Source organism: Camelina sativa, chromosome 16 (assembly GCF_000633955.1).
Source record: "Camelina sativa cultivar DH55 chromosome 16, Cs, whole genome shotgun sequence".
NCBI classification, from domain to species: Eukaryota; Viridiplantae; Streptophyta; class Magnoliopsida; order Brassicales; family Brassicaceae; genus Camelina; species Camelina sativa.
The window spans coordinates 24437604-24464922 of NC_025700.1; the positions used below are offsets into that span (position 1 = coordinate 24437604).

The 27319-nt window shown below is 35.4% G+C and overlaps 5 protein-coding genes across 11 annotated transcripts; 2 read left to right on the plus strand and 3 right to left on the minus strand.

The window, feature by feature from the left end:
- On the plus strand, window positions 1739–3292 carry LOC104752219 (aquaporin TIP4-1). Its single transcript, XM_010474299.2, has 3 exons — window positions 1739–1953; window positions 2114–2352; window positions 2738–3292. The coding sequence occupies exons 1-3, from the start codon at window positions 1827–1829 to the stop codon at window positions 3122–3124; spliced, it is 753 nt and encodes a 250-aa protein (XP_010472601.1). The 5' UTR covers window positions 1739–1826; the 3' UTR covers window positions 3125–3292.
- LOC104752220 (ethylene-responsive transcription factor ERF042-like) lies at window positions 5175–6025 on the minus strand. The gene has a single exon (XM_010474300.2). It carries the CDS (start codon window positions 5874–5876, stop codon window positions 5223–5225), a length of 654 nt encoding a protein of 217 aa, XP_010472602.1. The 5' UTR covers window positions 5877–6025; the 3' UTR covers window positions 5175–5222.
- Window positions 11118–14004, minus strand: LOC109124691 (probable transcriptional regulatory protein At2g25830). Its single transcript, XM_010474302.2, has 6 exons — window positions 13673–14004; window positions 13124–13185; window positions 12788–12944; window positions 12237–12514; window positions 11735–11855; window positions 11118–11454 (listed from the first exon to the last, which is right to left on the minus strand). Exons 1-6 carry the CDS (start codon window positions 13943–13945, stop codon window positions 11362–11364), a joined length of 984 nt encoding a protein of 327 aa, XP_010472604.1. The 5' UTR covers window positions 13946–14004; the 3' UTR covers window positions 11118–11361.
- On the plus strand, window positions 14659–18554 carry LOC104752222 (tryptophan--tRNA ligase, chloroplastic/mitochondrial-like). Its single transcript, XM_019238515.1, is given in 13 exon segments — window positions 14659–14967; window positions 15068–15155; window positions 15405–15446; window positions 15530–15742; window positions 16026–16097; window positions 16330–16442; window positions 16568–16589; window positions 16684–16749; window positions 17161–17217; window positions 17588–17634; window positions 17749–17830; window positions 17964–18053; window positions 18236–18554. Coding segments are annotated over 13 exon segments (1227 nt in total). The 5' UTR covers window positions 14659–14773; the 3' UTR covers window positions 18377–18554.
- Window positions 18870–23591, minus strand: LOC104752223 (nuclear poly(A) polymerase 2-like). 7 transcript variants are annotated; one of them, XM_010474311.2, is made up of 12 exons: window positions 23201–23591; window positions 23017–23094; window positions 22610–22717; window positions 22354–22416; window positions 22124–22279; window positions 21696–21809; window positions 21537–21599; window positions 21119–21448; window positions 20879–21043; window positions 19837–20646; window positions 19522–19587; window positions 18870–19433 (listed from the first exon to the last, which is right to left on the minus strand). In XM_010474311.2, exons 1-12 carry the CDS (start codon window positions 23348–23350, stop codon window positions 19350–19352), a joined length of 2187 nt encoding a protein of 728 aa, XP_010472613.1. In that variant the 5' UTR covers window positions 23351–23591; the 3' UTR covers window positions 18870–19349. The 7 variants fall into 7 exon arrangements, with proteins under 7 accessions (XP_010472613.1, XP_010472609.1, XP_010472608.1 ...); XM_010474307.2 differs by having other exon boundaries at window positions 18870–19430; window positions 19541–19587; window positions 19837–20751; XM_010474306.2 differs by having other exon boundaries at window positions 19541–19587; window positions 19837–20751.

Consider the following 27319-nt stretch of genomic DNA (forward strand, 5'->3'; position numbering starts at 1 on the left):
AAAAAAAATTACTAATTTTAAAAGAAAATGACTACTTTTTCTTAAAACATTAAACTTCAGTATTAATAAAAGTATAAAATTAATTATTAATCTTAAAAGAAATATAATTGTATATAATATTCACCTCTAACAAAATAATTAACTGCTTCTAAGCCATGTTTACTTGGTTATAACCAATTTTAGGACGAAATGGTAATAAGTTTTTCTATACATGTCTAAACATTACGAGTGCATCTCTAACTCTTATAATCAATCATATGCATTGGATTGTGACACATTTTGGCCCTAGAGAAACTAACAAAGCTTTTCACTGCTTCCAAACCATGTTGGTTTTAACTAGTTTTTGAAGTGTTGCCGCTGAAGAAAGCAACGCTGAGCGTTTGAAGCGTTTCCACTAATAGCCACTAAGTTACGTGACAGGCGTGGTTATATGCAGAAAAAATTGATAACTGGGTTCAAGCATCATTCTACATCAAAAGGACATTTTGCAGGTGGAAGCCAATGAACGAGTACTACCTCCCAATTATTTTTGGGAACTTTGGTGTACCGCTTTGTTAGATAGAACTTTGGTGTATCACTTTGTTTACTGTTACGATGTACACCAATTGTATATCCATCACTAATTTACAGCAACTGTTTGGACACTTTTCTGAAAAATATTATTTATACAATTGGAGGTTGCTTACACGCTAGTGGTAATGAGGGAGTGGAAAACATAGATTTTAAGTGGGATGACGATTCTCTAGATGAGAGGGTAGATTATATGGAGAAGCTGTTAACGAAAGGTCATGAGTTTACTCAGTCAGAATGGCCAGGTATTTGTGCTACTGTGAATGATGGTAGAATCACGAAAGAGGTGTCTCTGCCAAAGGTGGTGTTTTGAGTGAGGACAAAAAAACAAAAAAAAAAAAATCATGTGATTATTCATAGAGTCGATAAACAAGTCTTGAAAGCCCCAAGACATAGCAAACCGGCCATAAAATAAGGATTGATCTACAGACCGAGAAAGGACGTGAATCCATTCAGGAAGGTAACATTCAAAGCGTTACAAATAAAAGATGAACCTACAGTTGACATGTTGGTGTTATTCTATTTTAGTAATGCTTCATGTGATCACACAATATTGATAAGCATCTTGTACTTTAACTGTCCTTAGCAACGAGCAGGGATCTGCATTGTCAATGTTTCCATTACCTCAGCATATATCCCATAAAATGAGTTGTTTTACAAAAATCATATCTATATATCTCCAAACCCATATATATACACATCTGTTATTTTTTTCTATGTATATTCAGCAAGTCTGGTTATATATATTTCTCTTACTTGATTTTCTTCTATTTTACGTTTAATATTTTTATTCATATCCCCTACTAATTCTAGGATGTATCTTGGATTGTTCAAGCCTATGATGATTCCCATGCACTGGATTGTAAAATGAATTAAAATATAGCCTACTTAAAACGGAAATGATTTACATATTCCAACCAATAGCACCTCATTTGATTCTACATTATTCTAAGCGCACAGCATATGTCAAATTGTTACCCAATCTTTAAAATCATATGTCTAAGAAAGCTATAAATCTCAGATCTCACTAAAAAACATAATACAAGTCAACTTCTAAACTCAAATCAATCAGTATCATACAATAATTTCATCCCATGTGCGCTCCCTTACCATTTTCTTTTCACTCTCTCTTCTCTTTTTTCTTTGTTAATGAAAAAATATCATTATAAGTAGCTCTTATATATTACGCACATCATCACCAAAAACCATCCAGCAATATTTCTTTGGTTTAAAACTTTTAAACTCATTCCAAAGCCATGAAGAAGATCGATTTAGGGAGCCATAACGAGGCGGTTGAGCCGGACTGTATTAAAGCTCTCATTGTTGAATTCATCACCACCTTTCTCTTTGTCTTCGCCGGCGTCGGATCCGCCATGACCACCGGTAAATTAACATCCATGCTCTTTTGTTACAGTTTGATATTGCCATGCTAATATTTTGGTTTTTTACAGTTCTAACAAACCAAAAGTCCCTTAAATTGGTTCTTGAAACCGTGATGAACTTTCAATATATTTACAACATTTTTATTGTATTCATCGTTTAGACAGTTTAGTCGGAAACACATTGGTGGGACTTTTCGCGGTTGCGGTGGCTCATGCATTGGTTGTGGGAGTAATGATATCTGCGGGTCATATCTCCGGTGGCCACCTCAACCCTTCCGTTACCCTTGGCCTACTTTTGGGTGGCCATATCAGCGTCTTCCGTGCATTCCTCTATTGGATTGATCAGTTGTTGGCCTCCTCCGCAGCATGTTTCCTCCTCAGTTACCTCACCGGAGGAATGGTACGGTATCTAATTTAATATACCAAACTTAATTTTTTGTTAGTCAACAACTTTTAACGCTATTAAAAGTAAAGCCAAAAATTATGATCCCATAACAATCTTCACAAGATTGGTTTCGTGATCTAGTCAACTTTCAATTGCTTATCTTTGTTTTATTTTTCCTTATATAATTTTTTTCTCATTCAAAAATACACAAGTTTTAATATACGTATATCTTTACAGATTTTTTTTTTCATTGGCTCAGAATGCAATACATTTTATATATCTTTATGTAATCAGATTTGTTAAAACTTTTGATTAATTATATACACTTCAAAAATGATATATTCCGGCATGTTCGATTTATCATGTGGTTTGACATTACACTATAACGCTTTGTGTTTAGGCAACTCCGGTTCACACATTAGCAAGTGGAGTTAGTTACACTCAAGGGATTATCTGGGAGATCATCTTAACATTTTCACTTCTCTTCACTGTCTACGCAACTATGGTGGATCCCAAGAAGGGATCTCTCGATGGGTTGGGTCCACTTCTCACAGGATTTGTCGTCGGAGCCAACATCCTTGCGGGCGGCGCCTTTTCTGGCGCTTCCATGAACCCCGCCCGGTCTTTTGGTCCCGCTTTGGTCTCTGGAAACTGGACTGACCATTGGGTATATTGGGTTGGACCGTTGATTGGTGGTGGACTCGCCGGTTTCATCTACGAGAATGTCCTCATCGACCGTCCACATGTCCCAGTTGCTGACGACGAGCAACCATTGATGAATAATTAAAATGTGTTTGGATCTGTGCTATGCACGTCATAGACCTTAAAATGTTTTATTTGATCTCGCAAATCCTCTTCTCCTTTGATCATCCATTGTACGTAGAAGACTTTTATAACATCTACAAAAAAAATAACTTATACCAACATTCAAAGCTAATAACAAAAAAAAAGTTTGATCCTAAAATTAAAAACATTTGAAATGAAAGAATAATATTTAAATTTGATTAGATTTTATACTCAATGAAAGTTTCATACTAATTGTTTATAAATTAAGAATGAAAATTAGATCGTATGGATAAAACGATTTCCTTTAATATTAAAAGTAAAGAGTATTGGGTAACAACCCGCACTATGTGCGGTATAAAATAAAATTAGTATTATAAGTAAAATTATTATCGAAGATCTAAAATTTGTTTGTGTAAAAACTAAATATATAACCCGTGAAATTATGTTTAGATCAAACTATTATGTATCAACTAAATATATGATCCGTTTATTTTTTTCAATCTATGCAAGATTTTTTTTTGTTTTATTTTTTTGTGTAAAAATATGTTTCACCCGTGAAATATTATATCAATGACATTAAATAAGTCAATTTCCTATAATAATGATTATTGTGATAATTTTATTTTGGAAAATTTAAATATGTGAATAGTAATCAGTTTTTCTTAATAGGTGAATAAATTCGGGTTTTGAAATGTTTTAGATCTAATAATGTTATAATAATTAAATATGTTATAAAAATGATTAAAATATATTTTAAAATTAAATGTGTTATAAAAATGTTTTATATTTTTTTTTAAAATTAAAATGTCTAGCTCGTTCTTCATGATCTTTAGTTTCTGAACTTACTTTTGTAAACCTTTTTCCTCCGGTTTGGGCAACCAATCTTGGAGTCATCCTTTAAATTAATGTTTGGTTTAAAAAAAAATTAAAATGTTTGATTTTTTTAATTAATTGGAAAGGAATATTTCTTAATCATTATATCAATTATGTGTAAATATTCATAAAAAATAAGAGTAATAAATTCATTGGTGTTTGGAGCTCTCCAGCAATGACACATCATCATTTTCTTGAGAATGCATCTCTATTAATATATAGAGGATATATATAACATTTTTACACGAATAACAGAAAACAAAAAAAAGGATAGGGGTCAAAGGAAATACTGTATATTTACGGGTGCATATGTAATTAGAAATCTAGCAAACAATAAATAGAGAACTATATGTAGATGTTGTAAAATATCGATAGAAATAAACATCGTTATAATTAACACATCTTATATTGCCTTCTAACAAATTTGTAATTACTTCATCTATCTCCATTAGCTTTAATTTGGTGCTTTTGTTGAGCAGATGGACTGAAGATCGTTTCTAAATATGTTTCCATGTTTTTAGTTGGCATGGGAATATTTATCTAGGTCTATTATTTTCAATTGTAAACGGAACCGTTTTCATTTTTTGATGAAATATTTACAATCTTACCAATTTTTTTATTAAAAGATTTATTAATACCATGCCCAGCATTTAAGTACATTTCCTTTTCGACATGATTGGGTTTTATTTAGAACATGATTCATGCATACCATTTCCAATGATGAATGTTCCATCTATGTTGACAACAATTACTTCTTGATGCAAATACTCTTAAATGATTATACACTACTAAAAAGTTATTTAGACCCGTATAAGAATACTCTTAAATGATTACATCACTATCAAAAGGGAAAAAACCAAATTATTCACAATCACAATAAGAATGATCGGAAAATAGAAAGATGAAGCAATTTTACTTTTTCTATTAGTATTATACATTACTCAGTATGAAACAGTGAACACAGTACTAGCATAATAACAGGTTTTTCTTGGAAAATGCAAGATAATTTAAAATAAATATCACGCTCATTGTTATTTACATAACTCCTCTATGTACCCAAAACCAAATCATTGCTTATTAACGAAAAAAAAAATTATACATGTATAGTTTGCACAAAAATATATATATATATATATATATATATATATGGTAAAAAAAGTAACGAACTGTAAAATTAAAGAAAGGAGAAAACAAAAAATATGCATTTAATTCCAAAAAAAAGTTCTTTATTCGTAATTCCACAAAAAGCTTTCTTGGAGAAGTGGGTCCAACAGTACCGAATCATCTCCGTACGTAAAATCATCTTTGGTAGCATCTAACCATGGGGGCATCGACACCAACCCCTCCAACGAGTCGAACAACCCAAAATCGTTTTTTACGTTGTTGTCAAGACTTGGCAACTCCACGATTTCTCCTAGCTCTTCCGAGAGCATAGAAGACGAGGATGAGGAAGAGGATGAGGACGGCCCCTTTTCAATTTTTTCAGTCTCACACCTAGTTTGGGACGGCGTGGTCTTATCTTCGAGATTGAATGGTACAGTTTTGAAATCCATAAGAGCGGCTTCTGCGGCCGCGGCCTGGATGTCCTGTGGACTGAGCGAGATGGGTCGTGGCAAAAACTCCGCGAGCTCGGGGAAGTTGAGGATTGCAGATGTTCCTTTGATACTTAATGCCGCAACATCGTGGGCACGCGCTGCCATCTCCGCTGTGGGGAATGTCCCGAGCCAGATTCTTGATTTCTTACGAGGCTCACGAATCTCCGAGACCCATTTACCCCAGCTTCTCATGCGGGCACCACGATATACCACTGTTTCTTTGGATTTCTCTTTTCCCTTCTTGATGGAAGAACATTCTGTGTCGGAACCATGAGACTCACTCATTGCTCTCTGTCTCTCTCTCGTTTTGATGTCAAAAATGTTCGACAAATTGTGTACCAAAATGTAGAATAAGTATTAGTTGCTAGGCAAAAAGGATTGAGACAATTTTGGGTGTCGGTGTAAGATAGGAAAGTTGTTGTTTGAATGGTTGATATAAACGAGTCATGTTTATGTTTCTTCTTTCCAATGACTTCAATACTATATAGTGTGTGTGTGGGTGGCATAAGAGAGGCACTGTGGGCACTGTGGGAATTGTAGGGTATTGTTTACTAAAGGACAGAGGTCAAATTCTAATGAACTTTGTGATTTAATGTTGAGAAGGGAAATTAACGATAAAAAGCCTCAATTTTCGTTCCAACAATTTAAAAACTTTTAAATAAATTTATGTAATATAAAAAGATCAATGCTAAATAATTTTCTAGCAAATGTTTTTCCCTCTACAAATATTACGAATCAGATTTTTTTTTTTCAGATTAATTTGTATGTATGCAATTTGTTTACAACGAGTGTCACTTGATCTCTATTTTGCCTTTCCCCGGAAAATGGAATCTTTCCTCCTCAAGCTCACCACGACATTTTGAGAGAGATACTTCTGCAACTTATGATCTATCAATGTCATAATTGGCATGAAACTGACCTCAAGAAAAGGTACCAATTGTGTTAATTCCCGAACAGCTGTATAAATAACTTCGTTTTGCTATGATTAATAAACTACTAGTTTAACAAAAAAAGTTGTCAACTGAATGTTAAAGGAATAGTCGTTGCCTCGTTGGGTTTATTAGTGGTTTGCTAAATTTGTAAAAGGCAACTTCACGTACGGATGCATCATGCATGAATCAAGTTTTTAAGTCGTGTGCATTATTATTATTGTAAGCTTTTTCTAAGTTTGGAAAATAAGAGAAAAGAGAAGATAGAGACTTGCTAATTAAGGCGCATTTCAAAATGTAATTGGTCGGATTATCTTGCTCATGAGCGTGTCCCCTCTACTGCGCTACGTTTTTCTTTATCGTCATTTTCAGTCCTTTCCTAACTATTTAATTGGTAGGTTGTGGTCAAGAGTCTATAATGGGGCTCAAATCCTCCCCCTAAAAAGCCAAAAAAAAAATAAAATAAAATACTAAAAACATTTTGGACAATTCTCACAAATAGCACTAAAAACATTTTATTTTCAAATTTAGCATATTATCTGTAGCTAAAGTTCCTAAAATAGCACCATTTTCAAAATTAGACTTACAAAATTAAATGATAAATTTTAAAGACATAAACCATGCCCCTAAAAACTATATATTAGATATAAAATAGGCAGCTAAATTTTAATTTAAAATATATTAATTGTATCAATTAATGTTATTTTGAAAGTTTGTGGAGTGTGTTATAGTTGTCCTTAAAACTTGTTTTAATGCTATTTGATGGTATTTTTCAAAAAAAAAAAATATGCATCATAACAACTGAGTAGTATATGAAATAAACAAAAAAAAAATCCCCCCAAAAAAAATATGCTAATTCATTGATAAAAAAAATGCTAATTCAAAATGGATGTTACAAAAATTATGTGCAATTAACTAGGGTTTAGGCTCGATTTTGGATTAAAAGCACAATTTATAAGATAGCAATATCCGAGAGAGGTCTTTTTTTTTGGGGCAAATCCCAGAGAGGTCTAACATATTAAAAAACAAAGTATGTATGTATCTATCAAAGTGGTCAATGGCTTTTCGAATGGGGCTCAAATTAAATCCTCCGCCTCAAAAAAGAAAAAAGAAAGTATACTACAAAATATGCATCATAACAATAACAATTGATAGATAACAAGAAAAAAAAATCCTAAAGTAAAATATGTTGAATTCAAATTGGATATTTTAAAATTATGTGCAGTTAACTAGGGTTTGGGCTCGATTTTGGAATTAAAGAACAATATTTAATCAGGAAACGAACTTGCACGAAACACCTAACAAATTTTATGCCATGAATCCATGTATTTTTTATATCCGCCTACGCCTATAGGTAGATAGGTGATATACACACATCCAAAAAACAAAAAAATAAAAATATTATATTTATAATCTGAAATACCTAAATATCAACGGTCTTCGTAGTCTCGCATTGAAAAAGAACGCGTGGACAGTATATTATAAACTGATACATGAATCGCATATACTATACTCGCGTAATCACATAAAGCATATATACTTTATGGCTTTATGCTTGTGTATATTTTACCTTCTTAACTATTTCCGAGACTAAGCCGGCATGTATAGTTCTCGATGTCCTCGTTCACATTCTCCTCTCGAATCGTGTGAGAGCGGCTCGTGTACCTCTACCCACCCATGTTCACGACCATGAGGCCCTCGGCCCCTCGATTATCATCTTGTTCAGCATATCCCGGTCATTAGAAAATATCCATCCGTACCATTAAGGTTCATAACAATTTAATATAATATCGCTGCTTCCACTAAAGCCATCGACCACATCGCTTATTACTTCATCACTAGCCGCCAAATTACTGAGGCTTTCGAGTATACGTCTCGATCCACATGTTGCCATTATCACTGCCATTGACGCACACCTGCAATCATGTGGTTAGACACATTACAATTATCAAGACCCTTAAGCTCGTAGCCTAACGATCTTTTATCATAGGGTTTTCAAACCCATTGTCATTATCATTAAAATGAATTATACACTCTTAAGATGAACCAACACCGTTTTTGGTATTCTACACACAGTTTTCTGAATTGTTATAAGGTATCTGAATTTTTCTTTTCTTCTTGTTGTTGTTCAATTTTGGCTATTCACATTAAATTACAATAATTGAATATTTTTCAAATGATCTTAACGCTTTACAAATTGTAAAATCAGTATTCATCTAACGTATCTGAAACCTTTGAAATTATATATAAGTTATGACCATCAAACGCGCAGTCTTAAACTGTCAAGTTTCAACCACTAAAATTAAAATTTTCGTCCGTCCACATCAATCTTCAAAACAGATGGTTGTGGTGCATTGAGATGTCGAAAGCGAAAATAATTGATTAACTAACGTGTAAATTAGATGGCAAGTATGAGTCACAAATTAAATGTAATCATAAACTTCAACATACAAATTGTTTAGTCATCAGAGATTTTCATTTGTTTCTCCGATTGTTAGATTTGTAGGAACGCAATCATCTAAGTCTATTTATAAAATTATTTCTGTCACAATAAACAAAAAGATATGTTAGACATTATTACTACAATACGTATAACCTAATAATTATGATCTAACCTGACCGTCATTGTCCGTGGCCTCCACGCCCATCCTTGGTTTCCGTGGTTTTTTTTTTCTGATAATTCACAGAACAATAAAAATCAATTCTCAAAATATTGCACTCAGCGTAAAAAAAAAATTATGCTCAATTACACTTAATTCTAAAATTTTCTCTTCACAAAAAACTTGAAAAAAAAAATTTCTTCAATGAAAAAAATAACAAAATCAATTTTTTAAAAATGCTTCTCATATTATCATAAAGGCTTTTTCAAATTAATAGATAGGTATTAAGTTTGTGACCAACAGATTTGTGAAACCAGTTTGATATATATATATATATATATATATATATATATATCAAACATAATTATTATTATTATTTTTTTTGACAACAAACAGAATAATGTTTAGTTTACCAATTAACTCTATATAAGAAAATTATAAAGATCACATTACATCATAGAAATTTATCACCGACACGACTGTGCAAACAAAAAAGCACATAAAAAACATGGTGAAACTCTCCTCTTACGATTTCCTTGTCAATGAATGTAACACAAAAAAAGGAATGGATCAACGTGTTTCGGACTAAACGCCAAATGTAGTACTGTCAGTACGTTATTCTTGCATGTCCACTCATGACGAAATGCGCATTGCCGACTTATGAATTTCCAACGTTCATGTACCATACGTTACCATTTTATAGTCGTTAATCTGCATAAGCAAAATATATGTAGTAAAGGTTACATTAAACACTGGTGGTCAAATTTATCTTCCGTGGTTATTCGAAGTATTAGGATGGTTAATAATATTATTTCCTTTTATTTAGTGTTTTTTTTTTTTTGTTAGAGAGTTCATACATGGTTCTAATTTCGATTTACAAGTTAAGAAAAGTGGAACAAAACAACAAATTAGAAATTATGGTTGTATACGACACAACCACATTATAGCTAGTGGTACACAACTGTAGTGGAACCGGTCTTTGTATTTTTTTCCTTCTTCCTTTGTTTTCAGTATATACGACATAACCACATTAACAGTGGTTGACTGGTTGTATTCAAATGCTCACATTCTCTCATTCGCATTCAAATCTTCATTAGCTAAGCCGATTTTATATTTAATATGAGCTAACAATTTTATTTAAACAAAACTATTTTAGATTTTGTTTTCCCGATAATGAGTATCGAATATTTGTCCCACCAAAATGGTCGAAAAATAATTTGATCTAATGACATCGTATAATTATATTATACAATGAATTTATTAATAAGTGAAAACTATAAACGAGTACTCAAAAGCAATGACATAAAAAATGAGTACTCAAAAGCAATGACATAAAAATCATTTTTGTTTATGTCAATTTTTTTTTTTTCAAGTCATGGAAAATCCATCAAAAACATTTTCTACGACAAAAATGGTCAGAAATTGGTAGAAAAAATATTCGCCCATTTTCCCACGATATATCACTTCCAAAAACAAATCTTCATTATTAAATTATGATCCTTTTTTTCTGGTAAAACAGTAGGGAACATCTCCATCCAACTGCTTTTTATATGGGAACTGATTTGTTTTCTTGAAGTATCTCACAAGTCACAATGATTTAATGAATTTATTTTTTATATATTCCCAAAAAAATGAATGTGAATCCATACAAAATCAAAAGTAAAAAAAAACACAAATATCAAACTAAAGATTTTTTGGAAAACTAAGACTGTATATGACAAAAATCTCAATCCAAACTGATACAGTACCAAATCATACACACTCGATTAGATTTACGTTAAATATTATTTCAATAAACCGAAATCCCAAAATTGAAACTCAAATTGAAATAAAATTTAGAATAATGTGGTGAGTAAGTAGAGGGGATGATGCTACGTGAACTTTTTCTCTGAGCTCCTCCATAGCTTGCATTAGGCTATAAGCCTATCATTTGGATGTATAGCCTAATTAGTTAGTTTATACATACATCCAGTAATTAGTTAGTGCTACGTCATAAGGATTATAAATAAAATATTTAACCAGTCCTTGGTTGAGAACAAAAGAACTTATTAGGTATTTGTAAGGTATTATACTTTTGATTTTATGGCTTCGGATTGAAAACTAGAAAAAGTAAAATGTAAGTGTGTACCCAAACCATCATTTCCTTCTTCAGAATATATGTTCAGCAAAACCAGTTCAGAGATTGTGTGAGCTTCAAATTCGCCGATCTTGAAATGGAGCTTCCTGTGACGTATATTCTTTTTATTTTTGGTCGATATAAACTGCATCAACGTCATCAAGTTCTAGTAGTTTCTGCATAAGCTCTTTGTTCAATTCCATGGCCTCATCATCGACCTGCAGCAACAACAAACAACAATCCCAAGTAATCTCTATGTAAGTGTATCTCATTTGAGATAGATATCCAGTAATCAGAGCCACCAAGAACAAGAGGTCATAAGGGGGCATTGCCAGTTCCAACTTTGGTTATGTAGCATATGCAATCTATAACGTATTTAACAAGTTAAAAGAGGATAACTATATGTTGACAACAGCAAGATTAGAATCGACAAGTAGTATTAGACATGACGGAAATGGTACGGCACAGAGGTTACAGTAGAGAGCGGAAATTCACTACCTCAACTGTTGTCAGAGGAAGCAGTTCAGAGCCATTGTCAGGCTCGAAGTTCACTCCTTCATCACGTAGCTTTGATAGTATCGTTGAGTAGTTCTCAGATGAAGTTACAATTTTGTAGTACCTGAACAGATAGAGAGAGATAAGAAACATATAAAACAAACGTATACTTATGAGTTATCTAGGGATCATCTAATCACACCCATTTAATGTTGCAAGAAGGATTCCTTGTTTCATAACGCATGGTATGAAAACTTTGACTGTAATTAGCTGTTTATTAGAAGAAAATGCACTAGGTCTACCCTCTGTCACTTAATTACTTTTCAGTTTCAATCTTGGAAGAAACTGCTAACACGTTTCAAGAAGTGTCTATTTCTAACTTCAACACAACTTAGGTTTCATCATCAACAAAAAAACAATAAACATAATACTGACAACAGGAAGAAAAGAAAAGCAGAGAAACTCGGGTTTTTAAAGAGATTAGGATGTTTTATATTATGTATACCTTTCTTCCCTATCTTCATCAGTATCATCTTCATAAATTGGGGGCTCAATAACATCCTCTGCTCCAGCATCTAAAGCAATCATAAAAAGCTGATCTTTATCAGCTTCAGTTACCTTAATATTCACTACCCTAACTCGTCTAAACTTGAACATGACAGATCCTGAATCAGCCATTTTTCCCCCATAATCCTTAACAACCGATCTAATAGCTGCCACTGATCGATTAATTTTGTCTGTTAAGACCTCGACTACCATACTAACTCCACCATAGCCATATACCTAAAGCATAGGAAAAAATTTATATTCAGATTCATCATATCTTACAAATGACAAGGAACTGACATTTTAGTATTGCAAAAGAAATCGTTAAGCTGAACTAGGTACTGAGGTAGTGCTAGGTTCCGTAACCATACTTGGCCAGATTAGAATAATGGTCTAAAACCAATTCATACGCTTTAAATTACCAGGCCATTTCGCAACCTTACTAGGATGATTCACCATAATGGCCCCACTTGCAAACATAAAACCTAGAATTGAAGCTCAGGATCTAACCTCGTATATCTTCTCTATAAAAGCTTCTTGCCCTTTCTCAGAAGCCCTTTTAATATTACGCTCCACAATGTCCTTGGGTACATCCAGTTCCTTAGCTTTGTCAAGTATAGTAGCTAGAGTGGTATTTGAAACTGGGTTTGGACCCCCTTTCTTGACACTGCATGATGATAAACCCACACATGATTCCTATTGTCATAAGCATAGGTCGACAACAAAGTAAGAAGTTGAATCCAAAAATCTCAACAGCCTTTATATCTACAACTACTGTGCAAGTTTTACTTAACAAATAACAACAACACAAAAAATACAACATTGGTAAAAATGTCGAAGTCTTACGCAGATACAACCTCCTTGCCAATTCTACAGTATAGCTTCGCCTTCTTTGAATCTTGAGCCCCCTGTATTCACCAGAAACTTCAACCTCAGAGTTCTTAAAATACAATATTTGTTCTGAAAAAATATTTCTTTTTGTGATGTGTGCGATTTTCATATAAAAAAGCAACCACAGGTTTCATGAGCATATTGATATTTACTCTCTGATTTTGATACTACACTAGCAGTAGACACTTTGACTAAAGGCTTCACAATATAAACATATGATGAATTAGATATATTATGTCAAGATTGACATAAACCTGCAAGTTAAACTCTTTGCTAGTTCGTATAAACCCATGATCAAACCTACTCATTCTCTGAGGCATTTCATCAAACACATGGTTGGCATCAACAATAACGAGCTCTAGACTCATCAAAAACAACTCAATTATTAATTCCTCCTAGTAAGAACAGTGAAGCAGGACTTCTAATCATTCAAATTAGAACTAGAATTGTCATATCACCAAAGCAAAGAAAGAACCTACAAACACATAATAGGGCATAACGAACCTTTCGGCCAGCGATTTTGGAAGAGCGACGACCCATACATAGAGGAGTTGAAATCGAAATCTTTCTGACTTGAAGCTTGCGACAGTTCTGGTCATCTGATTGATGACGTGGCGCTGTGAAATGCGAAGTGGTGCGAGGGGAGATTGAGGAAAGAGAGGAGAAAGAGTTGGTCATGGTAAGAAGACGATGGTTAGTGGAGTTGAGAATGGATCTAGAAGAAACGCCATTGGAGAATCTGAGTAGGAGTGCTCTCATGGAGCAATGGGAGGCCATAGTCTTTGAGTGTGGATGGATGGACTTAGAAGACAGGGAATTAGAGTAATCTAGTCCTTTGCAATTTTTCCTATATTGTAAGCTCGGGAATAAACCCAAAAAATAGGCCATCTAATTTTTTTTGGCAGTTTAATTTTATTAAATTTCTCAAAAAAATATATGGTTTAATTTTCGTTGTTTTTAAAAACCTTCATTTAATTAATAACGGTTGATCCATACTTACAACATAACGACTGTTAACTCTAACGACGGAAATAAAGGAGAAAGAGTGGTGTGTTCGTTGCAAGAATCGACTGAGAGATGAGGTGTGAAACCGTTGTTAATTTCAATTGTAATGTTTAGGATTCTAGTCTAAAACTCGAAATCGATTTGGGGGAAGAAAAAGAGAGCAACAATATCTTTAGTTCCCTCTAACTAACTACGTGGGGTTATATTTTAATCTTAGTTAACATTTCCACTATTACAATTAACAGTCGTTATGTTGTAAATATAGATTTACCGTTATTAATTAAATGAAAGTTTTTAAAGACCACAAAAATTAAACCACTTATTTTTTTGAAAATTTAATAAATAAAGAAACTAAACGGCAAAAAAAAAAAATAGATAACGTATTTTATGGTTTTCTCCCTTCTAACCTCTCATAGTAATTGGTAACATTTTTTATCGAGGCCATAGCTTTAAATGTTTTTGCTTGGAAAGGTTGCGACTGTGGTTTTTGACTTTTGATGTTAAGCCGCGTGACCCTCACGGACTCAAAACCCCCATCATAAAAATCCAATCTTCTTCTCTCCGGGGATAGTGAGTGAGTGAGAGAGAAGAAGGACGAGAATGGGGCACGCCACGACTCTCTCTCAATTCCTCATCCTCTCTACCTCAAGGTTCTCTCGTCTTGGGTCTCGCACTAGATTCCTCTCAAAACCCACCCCTCTCTCCGGCTCTTTCTCTCCCATTCAGGTCACCGGACAAGGTTTCCGATGCTGTTGCTCTGCCGCCGCCACAGAGGACACTTCTCCTTCTGTCAAGTATAAAAAAAGTTTTTGCCTTTACCTGATTCTAGTCTGCATTCTCTATTGAATTTTTGATTCAGTTTTTTTTTGTCTACATTGATTCTCCTCATGGCAGGAAACGTGTGGTCTCTGGAGTTCAGCCTACAGGATCAATTCACTTAGGAAACTATCTCGGAGCTATCAAAAACTGGGTCGCTCTTCAGGTTCTTTCTCTTTTCTCTAGTCAGTAGCATTAGCATTTGCAACATTCATTTCAAATTTATATATTTTGTTGTAAAGTTGAAGGCTTTTTAACAAATGGATTCAGTTTCTTGTAAAGTTAAGGGCTTTGTAGATGGTGTGATGTAAAGTTAAAGACTTTAGGAAAAGGATTCAGTTTTTATCTTTTCTGGTTGCTACAAAATTTATCTTTCTCTATTTGTTTCAGGCGTTTTGTGTTTATATGTTTGCAGGATACATATGAGACACTCTTTTTCATCGTAGACCTTCACGCGGTATGAATTGTCTACCTTTCAAAAGTTTCTTTGGGTAGTATTTCTCTTGCAGCCTTTATTTATATCGTTCTTAATCTATGTAGATAACACTTCCATATGATACACAACAACTAGGAAAGGCAACTAGGGATACTGCAGCACTTTATCTAGCATGTGGTATTGACGTTTCTAAGGCTTCGGTATTTGTGCAATCTCACGTCCGCTCTCATCAGGAGTTAATGTGGCTTTTATGTGCATCCACACCTATTGGTTGGCTACAGAAAATGATTCAATTCAAAGAGAAATCACGCAAAGAGGTGCTTATATGGTTGCTTCTTGGTCTATAACATTTATTCTATTTGCATCATTATGTGCTTCAAATAACTAAAAGGGATACCTGCCTAAAACTTTTTTAAGGTTTGTTGTTGATTTCTTAATGTTACTAGTTATAAAACATATGTAATCTTCTAATGTTGGGCATAAGAGCAGGCAACTCATAGTCAACTTAGTCTTTTTGCTGCAAAGCTGTGTCTTTTAATCTGATAGTAATATACATATAGGATTCCGATTACTGATTCCATTTTCATCCTTTCTTGGCAGGGGGGTGAGAACGCCAGTGCCGCTTTGTTAATTTATCCTGATCTGATGGCTGCAGATATCCTATTGTATCAGGTGATGTTTTAAAATAATGAGTCTGATCTACAATTTTTAAATGAAGAAGCAACACTGGTAAAATAATGATCTTGTATAGCTAAGCTCATGCCAGAGTTTTTCAGCCAACTGTCTTTGGGATTGTTTCATTTTTCAGTTAAGAAGTGCATGTAAATACCTGCTTGTTTTTTGCATGTGAAATAACCAATTTGTGATTTGCTTAATTCTTATACTCTGCCGCATCCTTCTGCAGTCGGATTTTGTCCCTGTTGGTGAGGACCAGAAGCAACACCTAGAACTTGCCCGCGAAATTGCACAGCGTATGAATAATCTATATGGTGGAAGGAAGTGGAAGAAGCTCGGAGGGTATTATATTTTTCTCTGTGCAGTTAGTATGTTGACTATACCATTTAAGCAAGTCCTTATGATCTATAATTTCCCCTTCATTTGTATTTCCTGATCCATATAACATTGTTGGATTTCATTTCCAGGCGTGGTGGCTCGCTCTTTAAGGTGAGACTTTCCAAAGGCTTTTTCTATTCTCTTTGTGTGGCTTTGTGGGTTATTCTTTGGTGGTTAATCATATTCAAATTTATCTTGTTTGTAGATACCAGAACCACTCATACCACAAGATGGAGCCCGTGTAATGTCTCTTACTGATGGTCTTTCCAAGGTAAAATGTTATCATTCACAGCTACTGTAAGGTTTCATGTCATTGATTTTTCTTTCTGCATTCAGCAGTTGCATCGCCATAGGTAAAATGAATGAAAAATTGGAGAAGGTGAACATAATTCATAAACTCTACTGAAAATATATATGGAGGTTAACCCTTGATATTCTTTAACATCTGAGAGACTTTTACTACTAGCTAGCCTGTTTCTTTTCAAGTTTCTAGATAAGTTAAAGGATTTACACACTTCTGAGTTCTGAGATTTGCATCCCTAAGTGGTCTGAATAGATTTTGTCGACTTCAGAGGATCATATGAACCAATACAAATTTTGGGCTTTGCTTATTGCTGTAGTCGAATGATTTAGAGGAATTTCCTACTTGTTTCTGAGGTCTTACTGTCATGTAATTTTGTAGATGTCCAAGTCTGCACCTTCTGATCAGTCCCGGATCAATCTCCTTGACCCAAAAGATGTAAGTAAAATGAAGTTACTGATATCTGTAATTCTTTTGAAACAGCAGTTTCTCATTGTCATTGAGCATGAATATGGTACACCGTTCACCATTCCATGAACGTTCTGGCGTCCAATTTACTTAATTTTTCTTTGTGACAGCCGGTGCAACAATTTACAATGACATACAACTCACAACATATTATTCATGTGCCATATGTTCTTAGAGCTCATAAAATTATACTTGCCTGGTGATATATAATGAACACAAACGCATTCTTTGTTGAATTCTGTGTCATGTTGGTTGTATGTGTTCTTCTGTGTCATGTTGGTTGTATGTGTTCTTCTGCTACTAAATCCATTTCTCATCCCTCCTTTCGAAAACTGTGTAGTTGATTGCAGACAAAATAAAACGGTGCTAGACAGACTCATTTGCAGGGTGAGTGCTGGTGATATCGTTTAAAATTTCCTTGCAATGCAAAGTTTGTTTCTTTTTTCTTGTTAAAGTTGAGAAATCTATATCAAAACTTTCTGTTTCTTGCTGTTTTAACAGCCTTGAGTTTGACAATGCTGAGAGACCTGAATGCAACAATCTCCTCTCAGTTTATCAGATTGTTTCGGGCAAGACGAAAGAGGTATGGAAAGAGAGATAATGTCATTTACTCTAAAGATTTGGGTCACAGAGATGTTTTCACATGTCATTTACTCCCTTGGCGACAATAATTACTCACCGAGATAATCGGTGAACACATTTTTAATCGGTTGCAGGAAGTGAAGGAGGAATGCAAAGATTTGAGCTGGGGTACATTTAAGCCTCTCCTTGCAGATGCTTTGATCGAACATCTTAGTCCAATCCAGGTCTGTCAAGTCAAAACCTTTAACCAATCCAATGTCTTCCTTCGAGTTTGTACCATTTTGTCTCATCAAACCGTAGAAAGAAAAATTGAGGTGTTTTTGCAGCTTCATTAGTAAATGGTTAGAAGGGCATGTCATATGCATAAGTTATGAAATATTTGGTTTTGTATATGTTTTCGTGTCAGGCCCGTTATCAGGAGATAACAGCTGAACCAGAGTATTTGGACAAAGTATTGTCAGAAGGTGCTGACAGAGCCACGGAGTTAGGAGATGTTACAATGCGCAATGTGTACCAAGCTATGGGTTTCTACCCGAGGAGGAGATAGTGCCAATTAATATTTGTGGTCGGCCGTTTTTGAAGTAACAAGAAAAGAGTAGAGTTACATTTGCGAAATATTTGTTGATTCTTGAGTTTTGATCATTGTTATTTTTTGCAATTACCGTGATCTCTCAAAGTTTATCACACTTCGCCCAAAAGTCAAACAGATTGGTGCACTCACTATATTTTTCCTCCCTCCTTTAGTTAGTATGTAACTTTGCTTTTAGGCTTGCAAAAAGCCTCCACCAATTAAAACTCATTGTATTACACAATTTGTTACAGAATCAACACCAAAGAACTCGTTCATCAGTTGAGAGACCAGTTCAATTACCTACGTCACAGTTACTTGCATAAATCAGAGAAAGGGCATACACTCAGATACATTTTGGTGAATAGGGTTGGGCCAAACATGTCCTTCAAAAAAAGTCATTATAGATCCATAGATAAACATTCTTCTATATCTCACCTCACGCAGACTGAATTACTTAACAACGAGCAGCAATTAGAAAGCAGGCGATAATTTTATGCATAGAATCGTATAACATTGAAAGATCCCAAATGACTATACAGAAACAAGAGTGAAATAACCTGAATAGGCAGACAGATACATTAATTCAGTTGCCGTGTTCTATAGTGATCTCACTGGCTTCTTCTTCGAAATCTTGCATCTTTCAGACAAAAGCACAGCTCCGAATCTTACCTGGAGCATAGTATGGAACAATGCTTGTCTTTTGCATCCCACACTCATTATTTAAGCTCACTCTTCCCAGAGTTTGGTTTTTGGATACTCACAATACCACCAAGAAGTATTCAACAAACACATCATTTAAAAGTTGTTACCATTTTTTCTTTTCCTTTCTTTTTTTTTTTTCTTTTCCTTTCTAAGCGTCTAGTATTCATAATTAGGTGCACTTACCAATAGTGTCGAGTTCTGAAGCTGTCGTCCAAAGCAAACACTAGGTTGCTCTGATTCTTGTTATTTATTTTTGTGTTTTTTGTTTTACTTTTTCTTGACTTCCGGTTGTCGTTGCAATTGCGGAGACTTCAAGCTCAACCTCCTGCTGCTATAAAAAGTACCAAAACAAGAGTATAAAGAGATCATGATTGGCAAAAAGCAGTAATGGGTTGCAAAAATACATGCCTCATCATTACATTCTGCAAAGATTCTGACCTAGCTCTTGCTTCCAGCTTCCCCATCCCGCTGAACAGAGGGTTTGACTAACGCACAATAAAATTTACAAGGAGAGAAGTCAGAAGTGATCTGGGAAGAGAAAACAACCTAGTTTCAAAAGACAATAAAAAGTATGCAATAATACAAACCAGCCACCAAACGCAGAAAATAAAACTACAGACAAAAACCCCTGTAAGGCTGTAACAACCCCTGATCACTATGCCCAGCACAATCAAGACATATTTGCCAATTTGTTACGGTTCTTATACCATAATCATCGAACAGGAAAAACTAACCTCATGATCAAGATTCCGCCCACAGTATCCATTCCGCAAAACACCATCAGCAATTTCTCCCGACTTGGTTTCCATCTCGACTTCATAAACATCCTCTTTGAGATTTTGTCGCATTGGAAGATGTTGAGTTTCAGTGTCATTGATAGATTCAGAGCCCATACCACAAGCTATTTCTTTATTCAGCCCACCTTCACACGCTAGCACAGCACCAAGGTCAGGTCTTACATGTTTTCCTACAGGCCCAGCCAGGTCATGATAACCTTGGACTGGAGTTTTATCATCTACTTCCAGGAATTGCTCGTTACTGATAAAATTTTCAGCCTCAACGTCCACGATAGGAAGACTTCTAACATTGCAAACAAGATCTCCAGATACTAAGCATTCAGCTCTAGAACTGGGCACAATGCCAATCTGAGGAGTCCCACCAGAAGTGATAGCACTGCTGTCAGGAGAAACTACATCCGCACTATGTGGACTAAGAGATGCACGCTTCTCATATTTCTCTGGCCTGGTATCCATAGTTTCATTATCGTTCTTTCTCTTCGCATATCTCTCAACAGAGTTGGACAAAGAACCAACGCCCTCCTCACCAGGTTCTCTGCATTGTTGATTCTGGTGCCTTGGTTGACGAGGCCTTTTGTATCCATTTGGGAAAACAAAAGATGGAAGCTGTCGCCTTCGAACATGAAAAACAAACACATCCATCCCAGGTCTCCAAAACATATACATGTTTACCTCTTGCCTGAACTCGTCCACTGTTCCACGTATATCAAACTGCTGACATTCTTGGCCACCAAATCCGTCTGCCCTCTGCAAGCCCATGAAAAAGGCACAATGACGAGACTGCTTGGAAGTGTCCACATACTCATTTGGTTGAGGGTGGCACATTAACATCCCATTTGTGTCTCGTTCTATATGTATTATTTGACAAAAAAGAGAAGAACCCTTAATTGTTTATATTAAGTAAAAAGAAATAAAGAACACATTGAAGACACGGAAGGTAACACCTCAACATCGAATTAACATAAGGATATATATCTACCTTCAAGGTCAGCTGCCTGAACCGTGACTCCACCCAACCTTTCCACGCCAATAAATCTTCGGCATCTGCAGCTAGTACATCAACCTGAAGGTAGTTTTTATATGCCTCAAAGAACATATATTGCTCAAATAAGGACCTCCAGTGTTGTTTATTTAACTCAATCTCCTGCATATAAAATTACTTAGCAACAGGATCCTGGATAAAGTGTACATAACAAGATCGGGGGTTTTGCTCCCTAACCTGACAGATCGTGTTACCAAACTGGAATTGCTCTGTCATAACACGAAGAGTGCTTTGAGATACATTGTAACTAGAATTCATGCATGGGTACGCAGGAGTTATTATTGGCATAAGATGATAACGGTCACGATGATTTTTTCGTGGGTCCCAGACGGGAAAGCCAAGCTCATCTTCTTCTATTGTACAAAGCATGACTGGATTTGGCCAGCGCCATTGAGTATATACTCTAAAAAATCGAGAAACCAACATACTAGGAATAGCATTTGGATAAAGCTGGCACAGGCGTGCAACCAGAAGTGCCCAGTTTACACCACCAAGAAATCCAGTAACCTGCTCAATATAAGAGAGATTACAAGAGCTTTTATCTAAACGTAACATATTTTCAACAGATGTAATATTCAGAAAGACACCACCTTACATTTGAATAGACCCCACGCTTTTTAGCCCAGTACTTTAGGCATCTTAATGTTGTCCGGAAGTGCTACATTTGCACATAACATCAGAGATGACTTACATGATTTATTAGTCTATAACCAAAAAAAGAAAAGAAAGAAGAACTGGCATACAACGACTTTACCTCGGAATTTGGAACGAGTTTCAGAATCTGATCAGCAACCCTACAACCATTAAGACTGCGGACAGTTTGTTCATCCACGTCACACAGCACAGAAGAGTTGGAAATATCCAGATCCTGTTAATAAATTGAATCCAGAAAAACACGGGATCTGACTCAGCAAGAACTTGGCGAGAACTCAGCTCAGTACTCATATATAAATCAAGCCTGATGGTGCTAATATGGCAGTCCCACATCTCCTTGTTCACTACGGCTAACAGTATCTAAAAAGAAGTTTCTTTGATATCTCAACCACCATTGGAGGAAGACTATGATACTAAATGTGACAACATGCAACACACACTAAAACCACGAGACAAAATCCAAAATAACATACAGGTAGCATAACCCCCTAAGTTTAGCGGAAACTAGAGAAGCTATACTGATGTTACCTGAGGGACAACTGATATGCTAGCATACAGAAGATCAATTGATATTCCTTGGAACTTGAATTTCATAACTGGGACATGGGCATCAGTAACAGGTTGAAGCTCAGTCACTTCTTCCATTTCAGCCAATATACCGCGCAAGATAATGAAGAAATCCTCCTGTAAAATTAAACTGTTAGCAACTAAACAACATACCAGACGTTTACATCAGCAAGACGTGATTCAGTAGTTACCTCTCTGTTAACATAAGATGGGCCAACACACAAAGTATCAATATCAGCCCCAGGTCCGTGTACCTGCAAGTCAACAATTCAAAAAAATTCATCCTCAAATACTAGTACTGTACACACCAGTACAATACTGCTTCTCTTGAATTCAGTAATATTCACAAGGCTCAATGGAAAATCTACGATCCAAATAAGCCATCACCTTTCAAGAAACAGATAAGATGCAATTGAACTTTAAATTTTAAACTTAAAAAGCACTTACTCCAAGTCGGTAAGATCCAAAAGTGAAAATGACAGCATTTGCATCCTCCACCATCTGATCTGTATAGCCTCTCTGCCGAGTTAACTGTTTCACCCAGTGTTTTACAATCTATACAAGACATTTGAGGAACAAGTTATGTTAGATGAAAAAAGCTAGTATTATAAACAAAACTGGACCATCATGAAAACACTGTTACAGCATCGAAAACAAAAGCAGCTAACCCCAAAATCAACATTCCAGTAAAACAGAGTAAAACATCAAACCGCCTATATGTCATTATGAGTTGGCATGGCCATTCAGATAAAAAGCCAATAGACATTGAAGGCTTAAACTACAAAATTACAAATCATTTTGGAAAGCTGATATATAATATTAGAACTCTTAGCATTATCAAAGCGCTAATCCACCTGATCAATGCGCACCAGAACTTCCTCTCTTCGCATAGTTTCTTCCTTGTTCTCATAGAGCCCCTCGTCAACCAGGAACTTCCGAAACAGACCCCAAAAAAAAAAAAAAATCAGCAAAAACGTATGTTACCTGGAAACAGTGTGTCATCATCGGAAAAACAAAAGAAAAAAACACAAAAGATACCTTCTCCAGTTCGAAATTACGCTTAAGATCAGCCGCACAAGGACCAGCAACGGAAAGTGGTTTCGTAATTCCATAGCTCTTAAGAAGAGCTTTTACCACTGGTGGAGAGGAACCAGAACCATCGTCGGTGCGTTGTTGAGTACTCACCATGACAAAACGCGTAAACACCAGGGAAACCCTAAGCGATCCCCAAGCACAACAACAACATCACCTGATTAAGCACATAGATCATGATCATTTCGGAATCATGGCGGAAGGAGAAGAAAGGTGGCAAAAGAGGAAAGGAAAAAAAAGTGATGAGAGGGGAGCGAGAAAAGCTCAAAAACCCTAAATCGAAGGATAGGGAAAGCCCTCGACTAGAAATTTCAAAGGAGAGTCAAAGAATGAGAGGAATTAAATAATAAACGGATTAAAATCGATTTGACCAGTTCAAAGGAGGGAGATAGATGCAGAAGCTAGGCGAAAGTATCCAACCGAAACCGAACCCAAAATAGGAACCGAACCGAACCTAAACCAATGTGATACATAATCGAATGGATACTAGCCTTGAGAACCGAAAGAACCTATATCAAATCGAACTGAGAACCGAATGAATATCCCAAATACCCAACGCATCGTTATATATCCAAAATATTAATTATATTTAAACTTGATATAACCCAATAACCAAAGTTACTATTATAAATCTGTAAATATCAAATATTTTTTAGATTAGGATGACTAAAATATTTACCGAACCAAAAATTTAAAAAACCGAATGGATACTAAACTTTCCTATCTAAAATACTCAGAACCAAACGGATCTATCCGGAATCACACCGAATATCCGAGCGTCTATGAATAGATTTTATAAATTCAATTTTGAGAATAGGTCTACTAGTTATTAGAGGTCAATTCGTAACGAATGTTACTTTTAATTGTAAAGGCTTTGACTGTAAAAATTTTGGCTATTGAGATTTTGACTATGGAAATTTTGGCTATAAAAACTTGAGCTGTAGAAACTTTGGCTATAAAGGCTTCCAATGTTACTTTTGGATTGATTGCAAATTGGACCTGTTGGAGAAATATCTGATGCAGGCACGGAAGAGACAACCAGTAGAAATGTCGAAACAAACTAACACGAGAAAACCCGTGAAAGAATACGCATTCAACACATAATCATCAATTGATAAGGAGATGGTCACTATACAATGTGATGTTAAGACAAACTTCGAGCCAACACAAGTGGCTCTAGGCTGAAAGCAACCTACAAAGACGTCAGAGAATAATTAGGTGAGCAAACATCGCCAAACTTGGGCGGAATCCGAACCAACAACGGTGGTTCTAGACTGATTGCAAATTGGACCTGTCAGAGAAGTATATGATGCAGGCATGTAAGAGCAGAAGAAATATCTGATGCACTAGTGGGTGAAGAAGCAGATGATGCCGAGTGCATTTAAGCAAGTCCGAAAGACTCTTTGAGTGGGCCAAAAACACGAAAGTGAAAGAAAACTTTTTATTTATTCAAACAAGTCTAACTTTACATTAGAGATTAGATTATATGTCTTTATATAGGCTCGCTTACATGAAGGGAAATACAAAACCCTAACATGTGGCTAGATACTAAGGCGCACACATTGCCCCTTTTATTCAACCGTAAAAAGCAAAAGAGAGTTAAAAAAGAAAGGGAAAGAAATGATAGGATCGCCATGTTATTGGAGATGTATTAAAGCTAGTCCCCTCGTTAAAACTTTTTCAGTAAATCCAATGGGACAAAAATTTTAATGGATTTATTGGTTCAATTCTTGATTTTGAAATACTTATCAAAATTATGTGTTATTGGTTCTATGATTTACAAATACTTATTAAAATCTCATGTTATTTATTTAATGATTTGTTTTTGGATTTCAAAATCTACATTATGTTTTAAATGAATTTGAGTGGATTTGAAAGTGTAAAATAGAAATATTCAAATCCAAGGATAAAACATGTTATTTCAAAATCTATGTATTTTTATTTTTAGAATTTACAATTCCATATGTATTTAGAAATCACATAATACCCCAAAAGCTTGTTGGTACGGTTTTGATTTGAATAATCCCGGTTCGATTTAGTTTTGTATCAACCCACAAAAAAAACGAGTTTTCGTCTCAGAACTCCCTAAAACATTTCTGACAATCTCAAAAATCCCTCTCTTTTTTGGTCTATTTTTTGATTTTTTTTTAAATCAAGAAATGAGTGTTTTACATTATTGTCCAAAGAAAACTAAGATAATTACAAAGAATACCTGGGTCTAACCAAAAGAAATCGGATCTAATACCCGAAAAACTGAATCGGTATCTTTTAAAAAAAAACTGTAAAATTTATGTTTAAAACCGCTCTCTCTCGTCTTTCTTCGGGAAACTCGAATCGATTTGGGTGAAACTGTAGAACTAGGGTTTTCTCGTTTTCTTTCAATCAACCAAAAATCGAGTAAGAAGATGGTGAAAACAAGGGGGGGTCATGTGAGGAGGAGTGAGCGTTTGAAAGAGAAGAAGATCTCACAAGGAGATGGTGGTTCGAAAGCAAAATTCGATTCGCCGGAAGTAGGTGTGTCGGGTTTGAGTCCGACGACAGTAGGAGAGAGAGCTTTGAGTACGGTGGCAGAAGAAAGTGAAAGTCGAGTTTCGGAGGAACCCAATCCGGTGGTCGAAAGAGAAAATGCGAACGAAGGAGAGAAAGCAAAATCCAGTACTCCGGAATCAAGTAATCAAGAAGAAGATGATGAAGAAGGAGGAGATAACGAGAGATCTACTTCTGTGGAATCAAGAGATGGAGAAGAAGAAGAAAACGATGAAGTGGAAGAAGAAAACGATGAAGGAGAAGAAGGTGAAGAAGGGGAAGAAAAAGACGATGAAGGGGAAGAAGAAAACGATGAAGGAGAAGAATCGGAAGAAAAAGACGATGAAGGAGAAGAAGGAAACGATGAAGGGGAAGAAGAAAACGATGAAGTGGAAGAAGAAAACGATGAAGGAGAAGAAGGTAAAGATGGGGAAGAAAAAGACGATGAAGGGGAAGAAGAAAATGATGAAGGAGAAAAATCAGAAGAAAAAGACGATGAAGGAGGAGAAGAAGAAGAAGATAATGAGGGAAGTTCGAACTCGGCAGGTAACTCGAGAAGGAGTACAAGCGAAAGTGAGAGGGAGCACGAGGAGCACAACGATGCAAGTGTAAGTACAACAAGTCTGTTTCATTCTTTCAGAATTGAATTGGAATTTGAAATCGATATAGTAGAACTGGTAGAACTGGTGCAACTAATGGGTGTAGAACTAGTAGAACTGGTACAACTAGGTGGTGTAGAACTTGTATAACTGGTATAACTCATGTAAAACTGATATTGTTGCAGGAATCAGAGGAGGAAATAGAAGCGATGCAACCTTTAGGTATGCACTTTGAGCCTAGTCAGTACAACAAGAAAATCAAGCTATCGACAAGGTGTCATATTTTTGAAACTGTGGAAACGCTGGATAAATTAGAGCATCCATTGACTAGTTCTGAGAGGGATTGGTTTGAGAAACATCCACAATTCAAGCACATTTTCCACATGCCAAGGGAACCAAACCACAAGCTTATGGGAATGTGGTTGCTCTTACTTCGAACGGCTAAAATCGAAAAAAAGAAGGAAGCATGGTTTGTTGTGAATGGTGTTCCAATCCGGTATGGTCTGAGAGAACATGCGTTGATGTCTGGATTAGATTGTCGGTGATATCCACTTGATTACAAGGAAGCCGGCGGTATCGAGTTTCGAAGGAAGTATTTTTTTACGAAAAAAAAAAGATTACACTTCAAAATGTGAGGGGAAAGTTAATGGTAATGCAACCAGATCGTACTCGTGATAGATTAAAGATGGCGGTTCTCTACTTTTTAGGAAGCATCATTGTAGGCCATACAANCTATAGTAGAAACCTATGTAGAACATTTATACACATGTATTATACAATATGTATTGGTTTTAGGTAGTACCAATTTTATTATTTTTACCAGTTTTATCTTAGTTGTGCCAGTTATACTCTCTTATATACACATGTTGAAAGAAGAAAACATTAATAGACTTCAAATTAAGTTTCAAATTAAGTTTCTAACCAATTTTTACATTAAGTT